The sequence below is a fragment of the Plectropomus leopardus genome, chromosome 10, assembly GCF_026936395.1.
Source record: "Plectropomus leopardus strain MGB_pleo_1.0 chromosome 10, ASM2693639v1, whole genome shotgun sequence".
NCBI classification, from domain to species: Eukaryota; Metazoa; Chordata; class Actinopteri; order Perciformes; family Serranidae; genus Plectropomus; species Plectropomus leopardus.
The window spans coordinates 2,366,074-2,389,027 of record NC_142185.1 but is presented as its reverse complement, the minus strand read 5'-3'; the positions used below and the strand labels follow the sequence as shown (position 1 = coordinate 2,389,027).

The 22,954-nt window shown below is 40.3% G+C and overlaps 1 protein-coding gene and 1 long non-coding RNA gene across 7 annotated transcripts; one reads left to right on the top strand and one right to left on the bottom strand.

Annotated features, from left to right (window-relative positions):
- The first annotated feature begins 2,668 nt into the window (after positions 1–2,668).
- On the top strand, positions 2,669–6,752 carry LOC121948938 (uncharacterized). The gene is made up of 3 exons (XR_006106195.2): positions 2,669–2,826; positions 4,119–4,208; positions 6,071–6,752. It is a non-coding gene; the product is annotated as an uncharacterized LOC121948938 (long non-coding RNA).
- On the bottom strand, positions 6,243–22,891 carry LOC121948935 (myeloid cell surface antigen CD33-like). 6 transcript variants are annotated; one of them, XM_042494486.2, is made up of 7 exons: positions 22,844–22,891; positions 22,476–22,596; positions 21,265–21,675; positions 19,449–19,772; positions 9,887–10,168; positions 8,319–8,415; positions 6,243–8,218 (listed from the first exon to the last, which is right to left on the bottom strand). In XM_042494486.2, the coding sequence occupies exons 2-7, from the start codon at positions 22,534–22,536 to the stop codon at positions 8,110–8,112; spliced, it is 1,284 nt and encodes a 427-aa protein (XP_042350420.2). In that variant the 5' UTR covers positions 22,537–22,596; positions 22,844–22,891; the 3' UTR covers positions 6,243–8,109. The 6 variants fall into 6 exon arrangements, 5 of the variants coding, with proteins under 5 accessions (XP_042350420.2, XP_087938970.1, XP_042350421.2 ...); XM_088082844.1 differs by having other exon boundaries at positions 22,838–22,883; XM_042494487.2 differs by having other exon boundaries at positions 8,319–8,412; positions 22,476–22,862.
- Positions 22,892–22,954: the final 63 nt, after the last annotated feature.

Sequence of the window (22,954 nt, the reverse complement as noted above, 5' to 3'; positions counted from 1 at the left end):
TTATTTGCAAAAAAGGATAAATGCCTTTTTTGTAAGAAACAACCTGTTGTATGTAATGGTTTACAAGATAAACTTAATTGCCTAGCAAGCTGTTTTTGAATCTGAGAAAACACATGATTTATAGAAATTAGCACAATTGAAGACAACCCTTTTTGTAGCACATGACGCTACACCTATTGTTATTTGTATGAATAAGGCAGGAAATCAAAGCACTTCTGAAGGTATCGTTGTGACTAAGTTGTACGAACAGCCCATTCTCATTCCAAAGATGTCAGTAGTGCAGTGTTATCAAATGCTTTTGGCATAAGATCCTGACACCAAAAGCCACTGTTTGTGTCCGCATGATATGCAGCTGGACAGTTAAGGCAGAGGACAGAACCAGTCAGGAGATTATTATACCCTGTATAACAGGCTGATACGGGCAGTGTCACGTGAGAAAGCAGCCGGACAGAACCTGTCACATCCACATGACACACTGCAGGGCATTAAAACACCACCAGTAACGATGTAAAATAAGGAGCGCTAGAGTGCCTACAGGGTGGGTGGGAAGGCAGGTGAATGCATCCAATAAACCCAGACTTTCATGCAGGAGTCAGGTATTCATTTCCTGTCTTAATGTGTGTTTTTTCTACACCTTACCATTTGCCTCCTTCCCCTAATTCTAACCATCTGTGGCAGCATGTGCATTTGTTGATGTCGCGGCGTTGCTTTCCATGTGCTTTTGTTGCCCAAACATGACCACATGCAGCATCATCCCACCATGTGCAATTTCTTCTGCTTTTGCTTTTTACTAAAGCCAATACTAATTTGCCTCAAAGCCCTGGAATGTTAATGAACCACGATATAACCATAAATTATGTTTCCTAATATTTGCTGACTGCTAATATTCATCTGAATTGAAGTTTTCACCTTAATGGCAATGAAGTTTCCTGATACTGGGTTGCAATTAGACTTTATTTATATAACATTTTTCATACAAAAAAACAACAGTTAATAAGAAGTTAATGAATAACTTTTTGGCTGAATAACGATGTTGAATTTGCTTATAAATGAACAGTCTGAGGTCAGCAGCAAGCTGCTCCATGTGCATAAATGCTAAATTTTGAGTGAAAGCTTTGGGGAGAGGAAGAGATGCCTGTTACCTGAGAGGTCTGCTTGGTTTGTAAATTGAGAGCAAGTCTGATTTGTATTGAGTCAAGCCACTGAGCGCTAAACCACCAGCAGTGACACCTCAGTCTGAATCCTGGAAGGAAAATTTAGCCTGCAGAGCTTAAGAGGACTGACTTGCATCCTGTGAGTAGTTTTAGCAAGAGGCCCATGAAGGTGGAATTGCAGTAGCACAGCTCACTTACAACAAAGCCATGTAATTCATTTTTCAGACTCAGGCTGAAAAAAGACTTTATTTTTTATTTTTCTTGAAAGGGAAAAAAAGTGATCAAATGCCTCTGATGTCATGGTGAAAACCCAGAATCCCTAATAAGTTACATTCTTTGATTTGGTCACTTGTTTGAGATCAGTCAGTGTGTTTACATAATGTTAGAAAAGGTGGAATTATTGCGTTAGTCTGACTGAAATGGCACCTTTAAAATCCATGTAAGCATGTTACATGGATTTTAGTGTCTTTGTGACACAAAAAAATAAAAAATAAAAAAAAATAAAAAGTGAGACCCAGCCACCCCTCCTATGATGAATAAAGTTCACTCCCACAACACTGTCACTGAAGCTAAGCAATGTCCTGCTGTGGATGGCTACAGCAAAACATATTTTAGCCAGCTAAAAAAAATCAATATCAGTGTAAGTGTTCATTATATTTGAATACTGTCTCCTCTTTACCTTCCACAGCAGCTGATGGAGGCAGCGGCAGAGCAGCAACTCTGCTTTCAGTGGAGTAAATTTTTCTCAGTGGAATCTGATGTTTTTGATATAATGGCTTCAAATCCCCGTCGGTAAGGGCTGTCTGACAGTAATGTAAAGTGCTGAAAATATTCTAAATGTTGTGAACACTAAAACTTTTTTGTTGGTGGCTTAAAACTAATCAGCGAAGGCAGAGTTAACTCAGTGCCGTTTGATTATATGTACGTGACACGCGGTTTTCTACCCTGAAGTTATTGCAAATAAAATGTTAGAATTGTTGGGTCTATATCATAGACTGTATAAATAATATAGGTTCATAGCAACTAGCTAGAAAGAGGGCACATCTCCATGTGCCTTGGTGGAGTTGGATATACTTGGATATACTATATATATATTGGGAAAAGGACAGGAGTCCAAGTAAAATTAACCTAACTGAGCTTTAACTGTAGCTTCACTGAACTGTGTGTGTAAACGTACTGATTGTGACTCATAAAAGTCCTTAAATAAGTCTGAAATCTGTGAGACTCCTGGCCATAACCAGCTTTATGAAAGGATACATTAAGTAATGTAGGACTGTGGATTTCTTATTACTGACTGTACAAAAATTACTGTCGTAATTCAATTAACTTAAAGAGCTCAGAGTTGCTCTTGTCCACAAACATTGACTGAACTATATTGACTGACCACACAAGTGATAGAAATTCCAGTGAAACCGATGAGATGAGGGAAGACTGCTCGGGATAAATTCCCCTCTGCAGGAGGAGTCTGTGTTCATTTCTCAGAGCAGAAGGGGTGTGTCAGGTTTGTCAGAGGAGGGCTCAGCTTGTTACTGAGGGAAAGATCCAGTTGCAGATGACAGCTGAGCGCGAACACAGACAGACCTCAACAGCTCCTGATCCACCACTGAAGCTACACTTTACCAGTTCCACAGAGCGTCACACCTGACAGAAATGGTGTGATTGATTATCAATGGTGAGTTCTTCCTGTTTTCAAGCATCAACTTTTGTAAGTTCTGTGTTTAAATCAATAATGATAAAAGTTATTGGGACTTGTGATTTGAGATTATAACACAGCACTGTTAGCCACATCAGTTATTAACCTGAATCAAGACTTAAAACCAAGTATAAACCATTAAGTCTTTTTCATTTTCTCTTAAGCTCATGGGTTCTTAAAGAATCAAAACCAGCTTTCCAAAATCAGAGTGGACGCAGAGAGAGGTTTGCTTTTGCTGGCTGTCAGAGTGACTCAGCATTTTTCTGTCAGGAAGTGCAGGTCTTGTCCTCTCCTGGGTAATGACAGGGTGCGTCATAGGCCACAGGGTTAGACATAAACAAAATAATTAAGTGAGTTTTATGACAGTCTGTGTGTTGTACAGATACTTCCAACAAGCACTTAAGTACTGTAATGAAGTAATAATACTTTGTTGTTGTTACATTACCCCAGCTAGCAAGTTTTGGTTCTAAAAACATTCTGAGAGTGGTACAACGCAACCAATGCAATGTTTTAATAACGTTTTCAGGGGCAAGTTTTCTTTTAGTTCCCAGAATGTTCTTCTTTAAATCAGGGTAACATTCTCTCTAAACATTCTTTATTATTGTTTTTATCTATTTATTTATTTTGTTAACATATCACATTGCATTACATTTTCATTTAAAAACTGTTGTGTAATCTCAGGTCTCAATAAAATGTTCTGGCTGTTGCTTTGAAAATGTTCCTCCATTGTTTCACATGTAACATTTTGGGAACGTTTTATAAAAGAGCATTCTATGATCTGTCGCCTCTCAACATCACCAAAACATCTTCAGAATGTTGCAGTTAAAACGTTACATCTTAGCCCACATTTAGCCTTACAGGAACATTATGTGAAATGATAAACATCCTTAAAACATTCTTTGAACATAAGAATAAATTGTTTTCTTTAAAACAGTATTTCAGCCTGTTGGTAATGTTAGCCAGTGTTGTAGGAGTGTTCCCTGCTAGCTGGGACAATGCTAGAAAAAACTCAGTTTTTAATGCAACCTAAAAACATTTTTAGGATTTTTTTTTTGTCTGAAATGTTCAGATTTTTAACCCCTGTGTTCCTGCATTCATATCATCAGCAGTATAGCATAATTACTGGGCTGTGTGATTCCTTTAAAACACAGAACAGCCTGACATGATACAATGCCAACAAATATATTGAACTACACTTCAGAATTTAGGTCAGAGGTCAGAGGTCATCATAGAAATTAATATTGACTGAGTTTCATGTTGTTATTTTGTAGCCTGCAGGTATGTGGTACAGAAGATCCGGGCTGCAGTGAGAGGGGAGGCACAGCCGGAGAAAACAAGCACCACATGTCGCCAGGCTAAAGGTTGGTTTGCTGGGTGGGTTTGCCCAAATCAATCACTCCTGCTGAGGTTGCTACTGAACAGCTTACCGGGGGGGCTCTATGTTTCAATAACAATATTTGAGATTACACATTAAAATGACAGACATTTACAAAGGCAGGACATATTTAACCTTTTGGTTAGTGATTCCTCCATAATACCCTTAGTCTCACGATCAAACTAGCTGCTATGTTCTGTTAGCTGGAAACAACGGCTGCTTTCCCAAAACAGAACTGTTTCTCACATCTCAAAATTCAGATCTGTGTTCATTTTACATAGGTCTTTGTTGCCTTTCATCCTATTTCATTCTTTGTCTGTGTCCTCTTGGTGTGCATGTTGCTCTGTAAACAAGTCAGCTCTGTAAATCTAATGAGGCTTCAGCTGAGTATACACACTTAATGCAATATTAGACGATCACAGCTAGGACAAGTAATTGTGGTGTTTTTCCTGCAACAGTGAGGACAGCCCTGATCAGAGCTGCCACACCCTTGCAAATGCCTACTTAAGTGTAGTTGAACCTGTTCACATTTGCATATGTATGTCATACTGCATACTGGCATATCATACCACTGTGACAGGTTCCGTCCAACCGTGTTATAAACTTACTCTGCCTGGCAGCATATCATACGGCTGCAAAAGATGGCTCATGGTGTAGGTGTCTGACGCCAAAATAACTGACCAAGTGACAGTATTTAACAAGTTCTGAATAAGAAGCAGGTGGTTTTGACTACACAAGCAATATTTGTTGGTAGAATCAATTGACTGCTTGCCTATACCATCCTCAGTATTTGTCCAATCACCACTTAACTGTAACTAGGCACAGCCAATCATTGCTTGGATTTCTTCACATGCTGATGTGGTTTGTGGAAGCGGCAGCCTCCAAGGCTGAAAAATTAAGTAAATGCATGCCATAAACTGCAGTTCCTCAAATGTCGACTTCAGGCAGGCTCCAAAACAGAGTCAGTCCCCATAGACCTCCATGTTTAACTTTACAGCAGAAATAAATGTGTACAACCTGGTACATTCATACGGGCATGATGCAGCAGGAGCTACAAGAGATGTTATTGCATCACATAACTCTTCAAAAGTTGAGCGGATCATCCGGAAGTAATTCCAAAAATACCTCTTATGGACTATCACTTTCTGGAAATCCCATATACATGGCCGCTCCCACGTATAAGGGACTTGCCTTTCCATTATGGCTCCATAACACGCCTACGTGGCCTTGGATTGGAAATGATGATGGCTAGTTTGGTGGCTGCAATAGAAATAAAGCTACTAATGTTTTGAACATCCATCACCATGCTTCTTGGAATGTTATCACCAGAGGAGAAGTCACAGAACATCACTCAGTTGAAACACAGTCATCTTGCAACTGTGTTTTATTGACATTTTGAAAATATTGCTTAAGTTTGGCGCAAATCTTTAATAGAAACCCACCTAATGTGAACTGCATATGTGCTAGATTGGTGTAGCTGCACACAAAGGGGTGCAGGGCATAGTGAATACCAAATACAATTGTGGTTTTTGGTGTTTTAATGGGATTTGTTGACAATAAGGAAATTATTGAGTATCGCCTCACACTACATCCTTTATGTCTTCTGTTATTTCACAGAAAAAATGGTCTAAATTTAATTCCTTATTCCTAAAAACCACAACAACAAAAAACAAAAAAAAAAAAGAAGTCTGTTTTGAGGAACGTTGTGAGGTTTTGATATTTTCTGTTTGTAATTTTCTACATGAATTCTACGGAGAAAAACCAGCTGGATGTAAAATCAAATGAAAATGAAAATAAAACCCACTGCATTCCATCTGAGCCTTTCTCTGCCTCTGTCTCTCTCTGTAGGACAAATGGATAGCAGGATGAGCGCTGATGGGTCGGCCTTGATTCCCCAGCCGACGCAGACAGTCAACGTCCTGCGGAAGGAAGAGTGTGGATCCTGAAAGTAAACCGAGAGCTAGAGGGTAGTGTGGAAGGCTTATAATAAGGAAACAAACACATAAAAACACACACACACACACACACACACACATTCAGAGACAAATACACATTGTGGTCCATCCTCCTTTTCCGTGGTTCTTTTTAAATATGATGAATACACCAGCAATTCTGCACTGCCTTTTTTCATTCTTGATTTGTTTTTCAAATATCATCTCTGCCTTGAGATACATAGATTTATTCAGTGACACATTTGTCTGTCCCTGTTCCCTCCGCAACCTTGCCATGCACACACTGCTATTCATTAAACCCAGGTATTTAAATCCTCAAATGCATTGCACTCCCACCTTCCAGCTCTCGGTTTTCTTTCCTGCTCATCCTTCATACAGCGGAGAGAGCAGTCTGAGTTGGCAGAGAGAATGAAAGCTTGATCGCCAATTCCCCAGCAGAGGAACTGATCAGACTGGATGAATGTAAAAGCCTCTGCTGATAAAGCTGCACCAAGTCATATATATTCACATATTCAAAGACCTGATCTTTATCTCCATCACTGTAAACCTTTCAGTAAAAAGAGCATTGTTTATGTGTTCTCTGTGTGTTGTCTGTGTGTACTCTGTGTGTTTTGTGACAATATAGCTCCTGTCACACAATGGAATCAGTTGAATGTGACACTAACCCTCCTGTTATGTTCAACTTTAAGGAACAATAATAATGTTCTGTAGTCAAATTGAGCCATCTGAAAGTATTTTTAAAATATATATTTTTTGCATAAACATTATCTTTAGCTGAATTAATATCATATTTAATGTACAAAGTTTTTCCACCTCTTACAGATCATGGATTACTGATGAGTATTCACTTCTTTTCCATTAAAAAATAATTTTCAAAACATTTTTCTGCACACAGGCCAAAATGAAACATTCACCCCATTTGTTTCAATGCATTCTTACTTCATTTTTGGGTCTTTTTCCCAACATTTTTTGAAGTAGTATCTATTATGGGGATATGTTGATTAATTTAAACAACACATCTCCTCTGGTAGGTGTCAGAGTGACCCTTTAAACTCAAACATGTTACAATAGTCGTTTTTTTACATATTCATTACAGTAATTAAGTCCAATAGAAAAGGTTTCGTGCTTGTGGCTCAGAGGTAGAGCGGGTCGTCCTCTAATCGGAAGGTCAGTGGTCAGTTTCCACACCAACCTGCTGAGCTAAACAAAGTGGGCTCTTCGAGGTTTCCCAGTGTTGCAGAAGCCTTTAATAGAAAACCTGTCAGAATCTAATGGAGTTTAATGGGGGACTCATATCCTCTGAAACCACGGCTTCTTCCTTCCTTCCTGAAGCCTCCCACATGTGAGATATAGAGAGGGCCTTTGGAGTGCTGTAGAGGTGTTTTCACTATTCATGGGAAATGCAGATAGCAGCTGACAGAGCCTGCATCTGTGGGACTATAGCCCTGCATAATTTGGCAATGTGTATGACAAAAACTGACTATTTTACCAGCAAACTATTTCAAATATTAAATACTTAATTATCACTTTCTTTTTGGGTTGACCTTGCAAAATGTATTCCAAACACATTGTTGCAGATAAAGTTGTTAACACAGTTCCAACTCATAAGCATATTCACAATTCAATTTAAAATATCAGTTCTTTCAATTTGAAAATGACTGTTTCAGATCTTCAGACTGGTTAAGAAATCAGCATTGTACTTCAATCCCAGCTACAAAGATGACTGCAATCATACTGGAGATCTCTCAGGTGTTAGTGTTGATGGTGCAACAACATGAAAAGGACTTTGCAATATAACACATACTCAGCAAAGGTTCATGAAAGGGGAACTAAAATAATAATACTGTGGAATCCAAAATATACGGTAAAAAAAAAAAAAAAAAATCATAAAATCTTACACATGTTGAATGAACCGTCAGTGGAAGCTGACATTTGTTACTTCACAGGTCGGGCGATGACATCATACTCTTCTGAAAGGTCTTTTCTCTGCAGTGACATATAAGTTCTATCTTCTTGGTTTGGTTTCACTTTTTTTCTCCTGTTGCTTTAGAGAGAAGATAGAGAAAGAGGAGAGTGCGTGATGTAAAAGTCTCCATTGCATTAACAGAGCCTTTAACTAATAAAATGATGAAGTGGTAACATACCAAAGGAACATCAAGACAATTATGCAGATTACATTCACTATAAGAGACATAGCAGTGACACCCCAGGGCAGCACTGCACTTGGTCCATGTTGATCTGCTATTAGAAATGACAGAATGCAGACTGAATGACTGTTCAAGTTTATGATGTACACTCAGTGGGTACTTGTTACATATGATAAATATCAATATAATAAATCTTTTAACAAAAATTATTCAAATGATAGTTGATGGCAGGGTTGTTATTACAGCTGAAGTCCAAGAAGAAGCCATGGGGAACTTTTCACCATAATGTGCATTTTCATAAAGTAAGTTTATGAAATTTTCTTTTAAATGTACTTTTCTTAGTTTTTTTCTTAGCTGTTAAATAATACCACATTTCCTGTAAGGTTTTAGTATAAAAGCCTTCCAGAGAGATAAAGGATTTAACTCCAAAACTCCTGAAAGCCTAACCCGCTAAATGTGTCCTTTCCCATTGGCAGTAGACCAGAGCTGTGTTACAGCAGAAGAGTTTGTGTGTTTGTGTGTGTCTGTGTGTCATGTTCAATGTAAGGCCAGAAAACAGGTGGTAGAAAGCAGCATGGAGGCCTGTGAAAACTTGAAGGTAATTACTTCTTTCTATGAATCCCTTGCTTATTCAGTCTGTCTTTCAAACTTGATGCACACTCATTAAATGTTTTGATGTTGTTATTTTTGCACAATTTAAAATATACAAAATGAATGCCTATCATAACCCTAATGAGGTAAAGATTGATGAGCTTGACCCTGGAGACTGTTCCTACTTACCACAAAGGTTTACTTAAGTGTAGTGCAGAAGACAACATGGGTAGAGACATCTTATCTTTACCTTCACCAGGAGGTCGATGGACTCAAGAGTAGTCACAGGTTTTTATTGGCTCTGGCTCTGATCAGCATTCATAGAAACACAACAACCAGCTTCTTTCAGCTCCTTACCAAATGAGATGCAATGATAAATGACCAAAAAATACCATCTTGTCTCCACCCAAGCAGTGCTCAAGAACTGACCCAAATTAAAGTGCACCAAGTTTAAAAGAGAAACGGAATAAGAAAGAGATAAATAAAGAGAAGTATCCAGAAAGGCATACTCGTCTGCTGCAAAGCCGCATACACAGCTCTGCTCTACTGGCAATCGCAAAGAAGTCTATAACCTATTTAAAGGGTTAATGCCTGTTTCAAAATCCCATCTACAGGCGCTAATTTTAATGTTGTGTTTGACGCTCTGCCTTAATGTCAGATCAAATGTGAACATATGACAGTGTCAGGCTTAAGACAGTTCAGTTTTGGCTTCTAATCAGTGTGCCAAAGAATGTGCAGGAAGTGAATAAGAGCATCAAAGGAAAACAATGTGCTTTGGAAAGTTTCTTTCACTTTGTGGATCTGTGACCACTAATTGCACATCATTTTCTTGGTGGTGTCATTAAAAATACAATGAACAAACATTATGTCATCAATTCATTCTTATTCTTTTCAGTGACTGGTTGTGTGTGAGTGTGTGTGTGTGTGTGTGTGTGTGTGTGTGTGTGTGTGTGTGTGTGTGTGTGTATGTTCACCTTCTTGCCTCTCTATAGTTGTGACGGTCATGCTGTATTGCTCTTCCCCAACTACACTGCTGCTGACACACACAACCCTGGTGTTGCTGTGGTCCCTCACAGTCAGCCTGATGGTGCTGTTGACTTTGTGCCTTGACACAATGGTCATAACAGAGTACTCAGCGTAGTTCTTCAGCAGTGGCCAGTTGACGGTGGGTAAAGGAAACCCCTCACAGAAACACACACAGGTCAGGACCTCAGACTGAAGCTCACACTTGGAGCTATTTAGGATCTTTGGATATGCTGTGGACACAGAACACAGACTTTTACAAGCTATATATGACATGACAGGCTAGACGTTTTGGGCCACAAGGCCATCAATGTTTGAAAAAATTAGAAAAATAGAGATAGACCATCCGGTTGCAGCCCACTTTTATGACTGTGAGTCATATTATTGTTAATGTGTGTTAAATTGTGTTATTATTATCATTAGGTTGTTTTGCTGTTTGTGCCTGTCTCTGTCTGTGCGCCTGTCCTCTGCTGTAGTACCAGTCTTGTGTGCTGTGCTGCAGATGATTTGGGCAGAGAGGACATTACTGGACGGAGCTCGTCATGTGGCTTGGCTCGTGGTTGGTTGAAGGAATGACAGCAGAGATTTTAAAAGGAGCTGCGGGAGCTGTCACGCTGCTGCCTTCTTCCTTGCTCCAAATGCGATCGCCATTGATTTTGAGTATGAACATATTGTAAATAGTTGTTTCATTTAATACTAACCCCCCCGCCCCACACACACACACACACTCACCAGTTTTAGCCTCTCTCTGATGCCTATTTAATTTTTGAGAGAAATTAAATAAGAATTTTGAGGACTGTAATTTCATTTTCTGGGTCATCTTTTGGGAGAAAGGAAGGAGACGGTCATTTTCTGTTATGTCAGGTATCCCCTAGGCCGGGCGTAACAAGGCACATGATAAGGTGTAGAAAAAATCAAAACTCTCTCAAACTCCTGAATCCTGCATGAAAGTGAATTGTTTGTAGGACCCATCCACCTCCCCACCCGTCAAGTCAAGTCCCATTAGAACACGTGCAGCAGCGTTCTGCACCAACTGGAGAGACCTAAGAGATTTGTTGGGGCAACCGAATAATAGGGAATTACAGTAATCCAGCCTAGAGGTGACAAATGCATGTACTAATTTTTCAGCATCTGCCTGGGATAGGATATGTCTAATTTTTGCAATGTTACGCACAATAGTTATATATTATATTACTCAGTTACCAAGTCAAAGAGACTCGACAGATATGAACTATATATTCTCTACTCAAAGGCTAAATAAGGCTACACATTATGGCACTATGGCATCTATTAACACAGAGGTTCCTTACAGATGTGCTAGAGGCCAATGTAATGCCATCTAGAGAAATAACATTGTTGGAAAGGGAGTTTCTGAGGTGCTTGGGGCCAAGAACAATAACTTCAGTTTTGTCTGAATTCAGCATCAAGAAATTACGGCTTATCCAGGCTTTTACGTCCTTACGACATGTTTGAAGTCTAGATAGCTGATCAGGTTCATCTGGTTTCATAGATAGATACATTTGTGTATCGTCAGCATAACAGTGAAAATTTATAGAGTGTTTTCTAATAATGTTGCCTAGAGGAAGCATATATAAAGTTAAAAGGATTGGTCCAAGCACAGAACCTTGTGGCACTCGAAGCAGACCTTAGTATGCGTGGATGATTGATCATTTATGTGAACAAATTGGGAACGATCTGATAAGTAAGATTTAAACCAGGTTAGTGCTGTTCCTTTAAGGCCAATTAACTGTTCCTGTCTGTGAAGTAAGATTTGATGGTCAATGGTGTCAAAAGCGACGTTGAGATTTAAAAGGAATTAAAACAGAGACCAGACCTGATCAGAACCAATCAATATGTTGTTATCAATTTTTACTAGTGCTGTCTCTGTACTATGATGAAGTCTAAAGCCTGACTGAAAGTCCTTGAATAAACTATTATCTTGGAGAAAGTCACAGAGTTGATGAGCAACCACTTTCTCAAGGATTTTAGAAATAAAGGGGAGATTAGACATTGGTCTATAGTTAGCTAAAATCTCAGGATCGAGAGTGAGCTTCTTTAGAAGAGATTTAATGACAGCTACTTTAAAGGACTGTGGTACATAGCCCATTAATAAAGACGCATCAACTATATCTAATAAAGAATTGTCTAATAAGGGTAAAGCGTCCTTAAGTAGCCTTGTTGGGATGGGGTCTAGCAGGCATGTTGATGGCTTAGATGCAGAAATCAGAGTAGAGAGTCGACGAAGGTCAATGGGGGAAAAACTGTCCAAATCAATTCCAGGCCTTGCTGCCATATCCAAGCTACCTGAGTCTGGGGTCAGGTCAGTTAAGGGCAAGAGGTGATGGATTCTATCTCAAATAGTTATAATTTTATCATTAAAGAAACTCATAAAGTCATTACTGCTAAGGGCTGAAGGAATACAAGGCTCTATGGAGCTGAGACTCTGAGTCAGCCTGGCTACAGTGTTGAAAAGAAACCTGGGATTGTTTTTAGTTTCCTCAATTAATGATGAGTAATAGTTTGCTCTGGCATGTCGGGGGGCCTTCTTGTACATTTAAGACTATCCAGCCAGACTAAACGGGACTCTCTGAGGTTGGTTGAAAGTCAATTTCTTCCAAATTTTCGCAATGTTTGTTTCAATTTACGGATCTGGGGGTTAAACCATGGGGCTAATTTTCTTTGTTTCATTATTTTCTTCTTGAAAGGTGCAACAGAGTCCAGGTCTGATCGCAGAGATTGCAGAAGGAATCAATTTCTTAAATTTAGCCACTGCTGAATCAGATAGACATCTAGAATAGTAACTCTTGCTGAGAGGCTTGTAGTCAAGTAATAAAAAATTAAAAGTTACTAAATAATGGACAGACAGAGTGGAATTCTTGGGGAAGACTAATAAATCTTCGATATCAATGCCGTATGCTAGGACAAGATCTAGGGTGTGGTTGTAGCGATTGGTAGGTTTATGTACACACTGCCTGAAGCCAATTGAATGCAAAAGCGTGGAGAAAGCAGAACTAAGGCTGTCACTATTAATATCCATGTGAATGTTAAAATCCCCTATGATAATTACTTACTACTACTTGTCTCATTTAAGCACTAAACTTGATATAAGCTCAGAGAATTCAGATAGAAATTCAGAGTATGGGCTGGGGGCGCGGTACACTATAAAAAATAGAATTGGCTGTAGAGTTTTCGAGGATGGGTGAGAAAGAATAAGAAAAAGGCTTTCAAACGAACTATAGTTTAGCTTAGATTTAGGGTGAATTCCAAAGCTTGAATCAAAAATAGTAGCCACTCCCCCTCCTCGGCCAGTGTCACGTGCAACATGACTATTTATATGACCAGGAGGAGTGGATTCATTCAGGCTAACATACTCGTCAGGACAAAGCCAGGTCTCAGTGAGGCATAATAAATTAATACGATTATCCAATATTAAATCAGTGACTAAAAGAGCTTTGGTTGATAGGGATCTAATGTTGAGTCCTCTAAATGAGTCTGCATTTAATTCTCCTGTTATGATGCTGTTTGACAGGGGATGTATTAATTTTTATGAGATTTTTTTGTACAACTCCCCTTTTATTCATTTTAGATTTAAACAAATGAAGTGATTGGGGGACAGACATGCCTTTTATAAAATTTACATTATGGGTGTGTGACTTTGTTAGAGGAAGCTCAGAGAAGTGTGTAAGACTGTGACTCTGCACCCTGGTCCCAACTCTGGGATGTCATGGCTTTGGGCTTCTAATAAACTCAGCTAGATTCCTAGAGAAGAGGGAAGCTCCATCCAAAGTTGGATGGATGCCATCCTTCTGGATAAGACCAGGTTTTCCCCAAAAAGAGTGCCAATTATTAACGAAGCCCACATCATTTGCAGGACACCACCTCGACAACAAGCAGTTGAGTGATGACATGCGGCTAAACATGTCATCACTGGTCACATTGGGGAGGGGTCCAGAGAAGATTACGGTGTCCGACATCGTCTTTGTGTACTCACACACTGACTCTATGTTAATTTTAGTGACCTCAAATTGGTGTAACCCGATGTCATTGCCGCCGACGTGAATAACAATCTTATTGTATTTACGCATAGCCTTAGCCATCAGCTTTAGATTTGACTCTACGTTTCCCGCTCTGGCCCCAGGGATACATTTGACTAAGGCCACTGGTGCCACTAACTTCATGTTTCACAAAACAGAGCCACCAATGACCAGCATTGTGTCCTCAGCCGGTGTGTCGCTGAGTGGGAAGTACTTATTAGAAACGTGAAAGGGGGGTGGGAGGTGTACCGTGGGCTTCAGCTTACTATGTTTCACTCGGACAGTCACCCAGCCTCCCGACTGCAAGGGGTTGCCGGGAGACAGCTAACAGAGGCTTTGCTATGTCGGTCCACACCAGCTACAGGGGGCTTGCTAACTATCGCAGCTAAAGAGGGATTTTCCATGGTGCGGAGCTGTGCTTCCAGATCGCTAAGCCTCGCCTCCAGTGCAGCAAATAAACTACACTTGTTACAAGTACCACTATCACTAAAGGGGGCAGAGGAGTAACTCAATATCTGACACACTGAGCAGGAGAGAGCAGCAGAAGAGGGAGAAGAGCAGGGAGAAGCCATTGCTAACCAGAGCTAAAGCTAAAGTAGCTAATGAGCTAACAGTGAGTGAGCGGCTGTGTGATTAAACAGAATACAAAAACCGCTGAGAGGAGAAGACAGCTGTGAGTGTATGCGTTAAACTGATGTGAGTTCTCAGTCACAGACAAGTAAGAAGCAGCTGAAGTAAGGAGCAAGTTAGAAGATTAGGTGGGAATCACTCGTAGGAGCAGCACAGAGACGCTACCAGAGGCATGGACAGAGATACACCAGAAATGAGGTATCACACTTACCCGTGGTACCTCAGCACGTCAGCACTCTGTCACAAGTGCACTTGCGCTCCTTATATTATGTGGTTACTGGCATTGTTAATACCTGACACTGCCCTTTACCGTTTAATGTGCAAATGAACAGTTCCATCCAGTCGCATTCTCAAGTGACACCGCATGTGCGCATTGCATGTGGATGCACCCAGTGACATCCGGCCATCCTTCACTTAATTATTACAATCCCACTGGTGCTGTCCAAGCACATTCTCATCTGATTCTGTCCAGGCAGGTTCTGGTTGGACATGGAAGGTGACTTTTGGCATCACACTTGTACGCTAAAAGCACTGACAGAGTGGAGCTATTAGACAAGTTCGGAGTGAGAACAGGCTGGGACAGCACATTTGATTAGAGTTTACATGGTACCAAAACTGTCAACAGCCTATCAATCCTGTAAAGTAGGAGCAGTGGTACCAGCCAGTGTCACTCCCCCCCCCCATCAAATGGATCAGTCCACCACATAATGTCAGAGTTAAAGCAGGAAATAAATGAAATCGAGACAGAAAGAGCAGAGTGAGTGGAATGTAAATTAGATGGATAATAGAACTAAAAAATGAATACGTGGAACAGAAAGGTCAGAGACAAAAAAAGTACTCGAGGCTGATGCTGCAAAGTCTTCATGACAATAGAGGTAGTGATAACATTAACAGTCTGAGCAATTAGATGAGCAGCAAAAGGCTGATACCAGCAGAGTGACATTACAGGCTGGGGGCAAGATGAGGACAAGGAGCATGGAAACTTCTTATCAGGTGACACTGCTAGTGCTAGGCTAGCTCATGAAGTTACAAAAACAGAGCAAACAAGTTAGCAGCAGTAATGCCTCTTCCAATGCTGTACTGCTCAGGAGGCTTGAATTGAACTTTAATGTTGTGTATATGTGAAGTATGGCGGAGAGCAGCCCATTGTGTTCAGGTACTGCAACCTTAATACATATTTTGTCAAGCTGTGAAATTAGTTTATCACGGGGCCAGTACACATGGCGACATAATCAGGTGTTGAGAAGCTTAGCTGCAGGTATTGAGGGGAGAAGAAGACAGGTGAATTCAGGAGGTTTTAAAAAAGAGAGTCTAGATGTCCAGTTTGTACGAGAGTGGGAGAAACATAGAGGCAGTAAGTTAGGCAGGAGGCAGTTGTGTGGTGGCCTGGAGGGAGCTTGTGATTGGGAAATGCAGGCAGATTTAGGAGGAAAGCTTGTTATTCCCCTGGAAATAGTCTGTAATAATTTGAGACCTGACATAGTGCTGTGGTTGGTGAGTCAACAGATCGTTTATTTCACTGAGCTAACAGTCCCTTGGGAAGCCTAAGTGGAAGAAGCCTATGAAAGGAAGAAACTGAGGTACACAGGCAGAAGCTGAGCAGAAAGGATGGAAAGCTGGGGTTCGCCCAGTTGAAGTGGGATCTAGGGGAATTGTAGCTGGATCAGCTATCTCTCTCCTGGAGGAACTAGGAGTAAGGGGACAGAGTTTGAGGAAGACAGGGAGGGAAATGTCAGATGAGGCAGTTAAATCCAGTAAATGGATTTGGATTAGGAGGAACAATGGTAGTTGAGGACCAGCAGGGGGACCCACTGAATGGACAACTCCTTGAGATTAGGTGGAGAGATCCACCAATCAGTCCTCTCAGGAGAAAATACAGGAAGTGTGAGGGTATTTAGGAGTGGGAGTGGCCTGTTTGAGGCTCTTTGTGTGAGACCATGCTGCCATCCAAGTAAGTGTGTTTGTTGATCCAATTCATCTTTATTTCCCTTAGCTTGAGTCTTGTATGTGAGTTGTAGTATATTGGTAATTGGGATGCATGTGCTAGGGAGGGTAGCATCGGCACAGTCACTACCTGGAGTCTGCATAAATAGAGCCTGGGTCTGTTGAAGGTGCCATTGCTGTTTGGGCTGTGATAGCCATGTGATAGCTAGCCTAGCTAGCGTAGCTTAGCCTTAGCCTTGTCTCTGTGATAGCCATGTTTTAGCGTAGCTTAGCCTTGTAACTGTGATAGCTTTGTAGTATTTTAGTTTGTATCTGCAAGAGCTTTGTAGTAGTTTAGCTTAGCCTTGTATCCGTGATAGCCAGGTGGTACTGCCACTACCTGGAGCTCGCATAAACGGAGCCTGGGTCTGTTGAAGGTGGCAGGGCTGTTTGGGCTGCATATGAGCAGTGAGAACTGCCACTAGGGGAGTGGATTTGGGACACCAAAGTTCACTGTCTAGCCTCCTGGAGGTGTTGTGGGACCAACAAGGTGAAACACTGATGCAAGGAGGTTCCCACCTGATGAAAGATGTGTTAGTCTTCACTGCTCTCTGACCTTTATATTTAAGCCATAATAGCTGATTGGTGACCCTTGTGTCTTTGGTGTGTATATTCCTGAAGCACAAGTTTCTTGTGCTCAGTTGAAATCCCTGTCCGTGTGACGGGGAGGAGGGGGAGGTGGCAGAGCTGTCAGCCCAATCCAGCGGTCGGCGGCAGTGGTTTTTAGTCCATTCAGATCTGCACAGAGCAGTCTCTAATCTCCCGTTGCTGAGTGAGCCTCGCATCTGCATTTTATTCTCCTGCCACCGGACATTAGCCAGAAGAAGGCTGGTAGAGGAACAGCTCTTGATCCAAGGCGGGTTAGACTCCCTCTCTACGTCCAGCACTTTCAGTTTAATTTCTCCCCTTTGCTTTGACTGGCAACTTGGTATATGCCATTTGTGCAGATCCTCTCGTAGTCTGCTGCATTCAGTCCAAGACCCACACAACTTTTCCCGAATGCCTCTCTATCGTAGGAAAGTCGTGTTTCAGCAGAAGGGGCCACTGAGTTGAAAAAAATTTGCAAAATATAGCAAAAACTCTAATATCAACACATGGGACAGCAAGAGTGAATGATTTCTATTTTTTTAAAAATGTATGATTTTGTTCTGTTGCAAGGAATTTGCAGTTGAAATCAATTACATTTTTAGCCGCTGCTCTGGTCTTTACCTTTGGTTTTGTTTTAGTTTTGAGCATCTAGGACGTATTTTGCTCTGATGTATTTCTTTGCTTGTTATCCAATTACAGGAAAGTGTTACACACAGCCAACCTGGTTCTTCCTGCTTGCAGTGCATTTCAATATAAAATATTTTTGTACTAATCATTTTAAATATAATGCAGCTTTTGGTGTGAAACTGCCTCCATGGTTTTAAGACCGGTTTGCTGTGGCCGGGGGTGGCACAGAAACATACAACTTTGAAAAGGAAGAAAAAGAAGAAGAGAAACAAACAAACATGGATGTTATTTATTATTATATTATTTACATCTATTGCACGTCTGTCCATCCTGGAAGAGGGATCCCTCATCATCCTCTGCCGCTCTTCCTGGGGTTCTATTTTGGGAGTTTTTCCTTGGGTGATGTGAGGTTCTAAGGGCGGAGGGATGTCGTACACTGTAAAGCCTTCTGAGGCAAACCGTGTTTTGTGAAAATGGGCTTTATAAATCAAATTGAATTGACTTGACTTGAAGACAGCAGCAGTGTTTATATGTCCCTACACTAAAAAAGAAAAGAAACAGAAAAAACATTTGGGGGAAGTGGTAGAGGGGTAGATGTGAGGAGTATGGACTCTACAGACTGCAGAGGCAATAATGACAACTGCTAGGTGCAGCGTAGGGATAGTGACAAAATGTTCATTGGCTATTGACAGTACACATTCTGTGGTTGGTTCGGTGAGCAGTGTACACAGCTTCCAGAGTCAACTCTTAAAAATCAAACATGTTTTATATGCCCCGACCCATGTCGGGAGGAGTCTGTTCTCCTCATACACTTGCCAGTTGCAGTCAGTACCCCTCATAAACTTACAGATTTCTCTGCCAACTTGCCACACCAACTGGTTAAAACTTGTGCTGACTGGAGTGGACTAGGACGGAGTAATCATGATTGTGAATACTATAGAAATCCAGTGTAAAGTCATGTAGTGTATCCCTAGCTTTAGTGAGGAGGTGTGATTGACCCTGTTGATATGACAAATTCTTTTAAGAGATATGATTGGTTGTCACAGACACACCCTTTTGTGAACCTGCTGATGGAAGGTTAAAACACACCCAAGTCGTCAATGCTGCACTGTAGCTTTTTATGTTTATTTCTGATGTTATGGCATTATTGTTTTGGGTGGGAAATGTATGCTAGTGTTCTCAATTAGATTCAGACTGTAGAATGAAACCATATATCAATCAATATCATCAACTGATTAATGAATATATAAAAGCAATACATATGTTGGATTTACATCTCAAGGAAATAATAATTAAACAAATTAAGCGCAGAGTGCTCACTTTTTATATTTTTGATATATTTGTGTAAAATGGTTGTTTTTCCCCTGAGCCCTACTCAACCTGACCAGTGAATGCACATGTTTTAGTGAGAACCTGGCCTGACGTCGGACTTTTCAGGACCCATGAGAACCTGTCGAGCTCAGGTTGAGATTGGCAAATTTACCGTAGAGGGTGGAGCCTGCGTGAGATAGAACATCCTACCAGCTCAATGTTAAAGGTCCAACACTTTATGAACATCTCAAAACATCAGTGCAGAGTTGGAAGAACCGTTTTATAATGTTTTTGCAAGGTGAACTGTGAGGGTATAAAGTACAACATGTGGAATACTCACAGGTCACATTCAGAGTCACTGTCTTCTCAGCAGTGATGTTATTTGTGAAGCTGACCTTACAGTTGACCCCAGTGCCATGGTGTTGGGTGACTGACGGGTTAAAGGTCAAAGTCGAGCTGTGTTGCTGTGTTACAGGGGTCACATTCTCAGTCTTGAAAGCAGAGATGTTTCCTGTGATGTAAGAGTCCTTCTCTCCTGTTCCTCTCCACGTCCAGGTGATTTTAGGATCAGAACCAGAGCAGAGACCAGGAGAAGTGCAGGTCAGTGTGGTCTGCTGTCCCTCTCTCACAGGAGGAACCATCACTGTGGGTTTCTGGGTCAGATCTAATGGGAGAGAAGTCTGTGAGTGGAATCAGGTGAGCAACCTGAAGGTCATCATTCACTTAGATTTAGGCTGAAAAAATCAGATACTTTGTGAAACATTTCAATGGACAATTATAGTTGCTGCGCAGCAATGCGTTGGGGCCTAATAGCTAAGGTAAACCGATAGAAGTGTTCAGAAAGGGAGGCAGAGGAATCAAAAGAAAAAAGAATAAAGAAGAGAAGGAGGAAAAAGAAGAAGATAAGGAAAACAGATAACAAGAATCCATCAGTTGAGATTTCAAGGCGAAAAATATAGTTTATTCTAGAAATTTCACTAAAGTCATGTGTTTCTAATCTAAACAGCACAATGTCTGAGGAAGCAAAAGCATGTTTAATCCACACCACCCAAAAAAGCATAAAAAGGTTTGATTTTCCTGCAGTTTTATTTAAATTTATGCAGTTAAAGATGAAAAATGTTTGATGAAAAATGATGTGTATAGGGTAAATGTAACACTGATAAGAAGTGTCATGAGTGGCTAGAGAATGGAGAGGGTTTTATCCCGTTCCCTAAACCTCACCTAAAAAGAGCAAAGTGTCTCCTTTGGATTACGCTGTGTGGCATGTTAAGAAGATAAACAAACATGGATGCCTACATTTGTTCTAAGTTAAATCAATTGTGTTAGAAAACTTTGCTGCAAAGTAGCAAGTATATACAACCTCATACATTATGTTGGAAACGTTATGTATAATGTCACCTTGCAGCAAACTTTGCTAATAGCCGCTAACATTATGGCCAACTTCAGCTTCGTAACATTAGCACATAATGTCATGTGTTCAACGTAGTCTTAGTATTTTTGTTCTTTAATGATAGGACATCTGTTAACTATAGCAAAAGGTTGTAGTTAAAGTCCACCCAGCTAAAAAACATTAACATTATAAAGAAAGCAAAGGCTGGCCAATGCTAATACCAAGGCATAGTGAGGACCTTTTTGATGGCTTCTGTGAGAAAGAAGGAACTTTTGTTCCCCAAAGTTCTGTACAACATCTTTGGATATGTCTGCTATCATAGACATTTATATGTAGAAGCTGCATTGACTCTGTTGGCCATATGTCAATGCAAAAAAAAATCATCCAAATCAGTTCAATGTAAATGTTAACCCACAGTTTTTATGTCTTCTTGTATTTATTTGCAGTGCAGACCTGCCACATCCAATATGGCGGACACGCTGACATATCACAGCAACAGGCCAATACAGTCAATGTGGTGTCTATATGTCTATGGCTGCCATTGCTAGTTGAAGCGCACTGATTGTGCGAGTGATCTAAGGGGGCAGAGCTTAGCAATAAGTCTATTCACACTATCATACAGCCAACCGCCAGGGTGCAACATAAGAGCTGCCCAGCTTCTAACATTACTGCTCCATGAAGACTATAAATACATCATATATGCTGGTGCAGTTCATAGCACAGCAATAAACAGCTTCACTATTTATATTTGTATAGCTCTTCATACCTTTAACAGAGACAGTCACTCTGGGTGAGAATGTGTATTCATTTAGCACCCACAGGAAGTAACGAGTACCCAGTCTGAGTTGATATGATCCAGAGTCGGACTCGGTGAGGTCACTGATGATGATGCTGCAGTTGTTCTGACTCATGTCAGGCTCCAGCAGTGCCACTCGTCCTCTGAACCCAGACTGAACATTGTTGTCATTGTTAGTATGAAATATCATGTCTGAATCTCCACATCTTTGTTTCGATGGGTCACATTTGTACCAGACTATATTTTTGGGAGGAAAGCCAGGTCTGGAGGTGAAAGAACACGGTATGACAACACAGAGTCCAGCCTCTGCTGTCACCTCTCCTTCACTCAGGGATATACAGTTCTCATTTTCACAATGTGTTATCATCACTTCTGAGGCACCTGTTAATACAAGCAGTGAGAGGAAAACAGGGACACAGGATGTTTAGATTTTGAAGATGCACGGTGATATTTAACAAATGATGGAGCAATGCTACCACTCCTGACAGGCACAGTACATCCTCTGGTTTTGTTTATGTAGGTGCTGTTGTCAACAGTGTTGAGCAAACAACAGTATTTCAGTATTTCACATATTTTCTTAAAACTTTTAGAATTTTTCTGGTTTAAAAGTTACATAATTTGTTTTAGATAAACAAAAAAGTAATATAAATACAATATATCCCACAGTTTCCAAGCCAGTATATGTTTTAAGTCCTCCAATTAATGTGCTGCTAAACTCAAGGTGGAAAAACTAAACAGTTTTTTCTTTGATTCTGAGAAATAAATCAACTTCTTTACTGGAGATTACTGAATTCTGATCCAAAGATTAGTGTAGTGAGAGAAGAAAAGGAGCATTTTAAGAGCTCAACCCCAATAACACCTGGATCGACATCAGTTTCCTTCACTAGTATTTAAACCTCTAAAACAAGAAAACTGATTTGATTTCTTTCGAAAACACAGTAAAAAATAATATAAAATGAGTAACTTGGTAAGGAGCTGAATTGAAGAAGTCTGAGAAAATGGTCTCATGTTGATATTACACTAAGCTCAGTTATGTCCGGAGAAACAGGCTGGACAAATACAAGATCTTCTTTTCTTGGTCTTCAGTTAAACACTTAAAGGCACACATATCACCACAAATTATGTCAGTTGTTTTTTATTTTAAAAATGCACAAATATAATCTTTCAAAAACAATGCATACCCGTGTCAGCAGTGCTGCCTGTCACAGAGAAAAGCAGAATCACCCAGATGAAAACAAACATCCTGATGTAATGATTGAAACGGTCAGTTTCTCCCTCTGCTTCTTTTCAGAAGTACAAACACTTTATACAAAAGGAAAAAGAGGAAGTTAACTTTATGAAATTGGTTCAAAAACATCTTTACACAGGGATGTGGTCACCTTGTCATTTCTTTTATTGCAAAACACAAGTTGCTAAATGAGTAAACTTTAGATACTGTATGAATAAACCAAAAGCTCAACATCTAAACTGATACATGTTCAGTTATTATTCAGTGTAGAATGAATCACTCAAAATTATATTTGTAAGATAAAAAAAAAGTTACTTTGACCTCTTTATTCCTTGTTCTCCTTCTGTCTTCTCTCTTCTCTGCCAAGTGACTGTTTTTACTGACACCTTCTCTTTTCCTTCTCCTTTTCTGCTTGTAATCGTGAGAAACAGC

Bases quoted from the DNA above. Each gene is read 5' to 3' on its own strand.
- LOC121948935 (XM_042494486.2), bottom strand. From the start codon at position 22,536: ATGTTTGTTTTCATCTGGGTGATTCTGCTTTTCTCTGTGACAGGCAGC. The intron at 21,676-22,475 runs GTATGCATTGTT...TTGTATTAACAG, and splicing joins AGGCAGCACTGCTGACACGG to GTGCCTCAGAAGTGATGATA. The intron at 8,416-9,886 runs GTGAACATACAC...CATTTCTAATAG, and splicing joins AACTATAGAGAGGCAAGAAG to CAGATCAACATGGACCAAGT.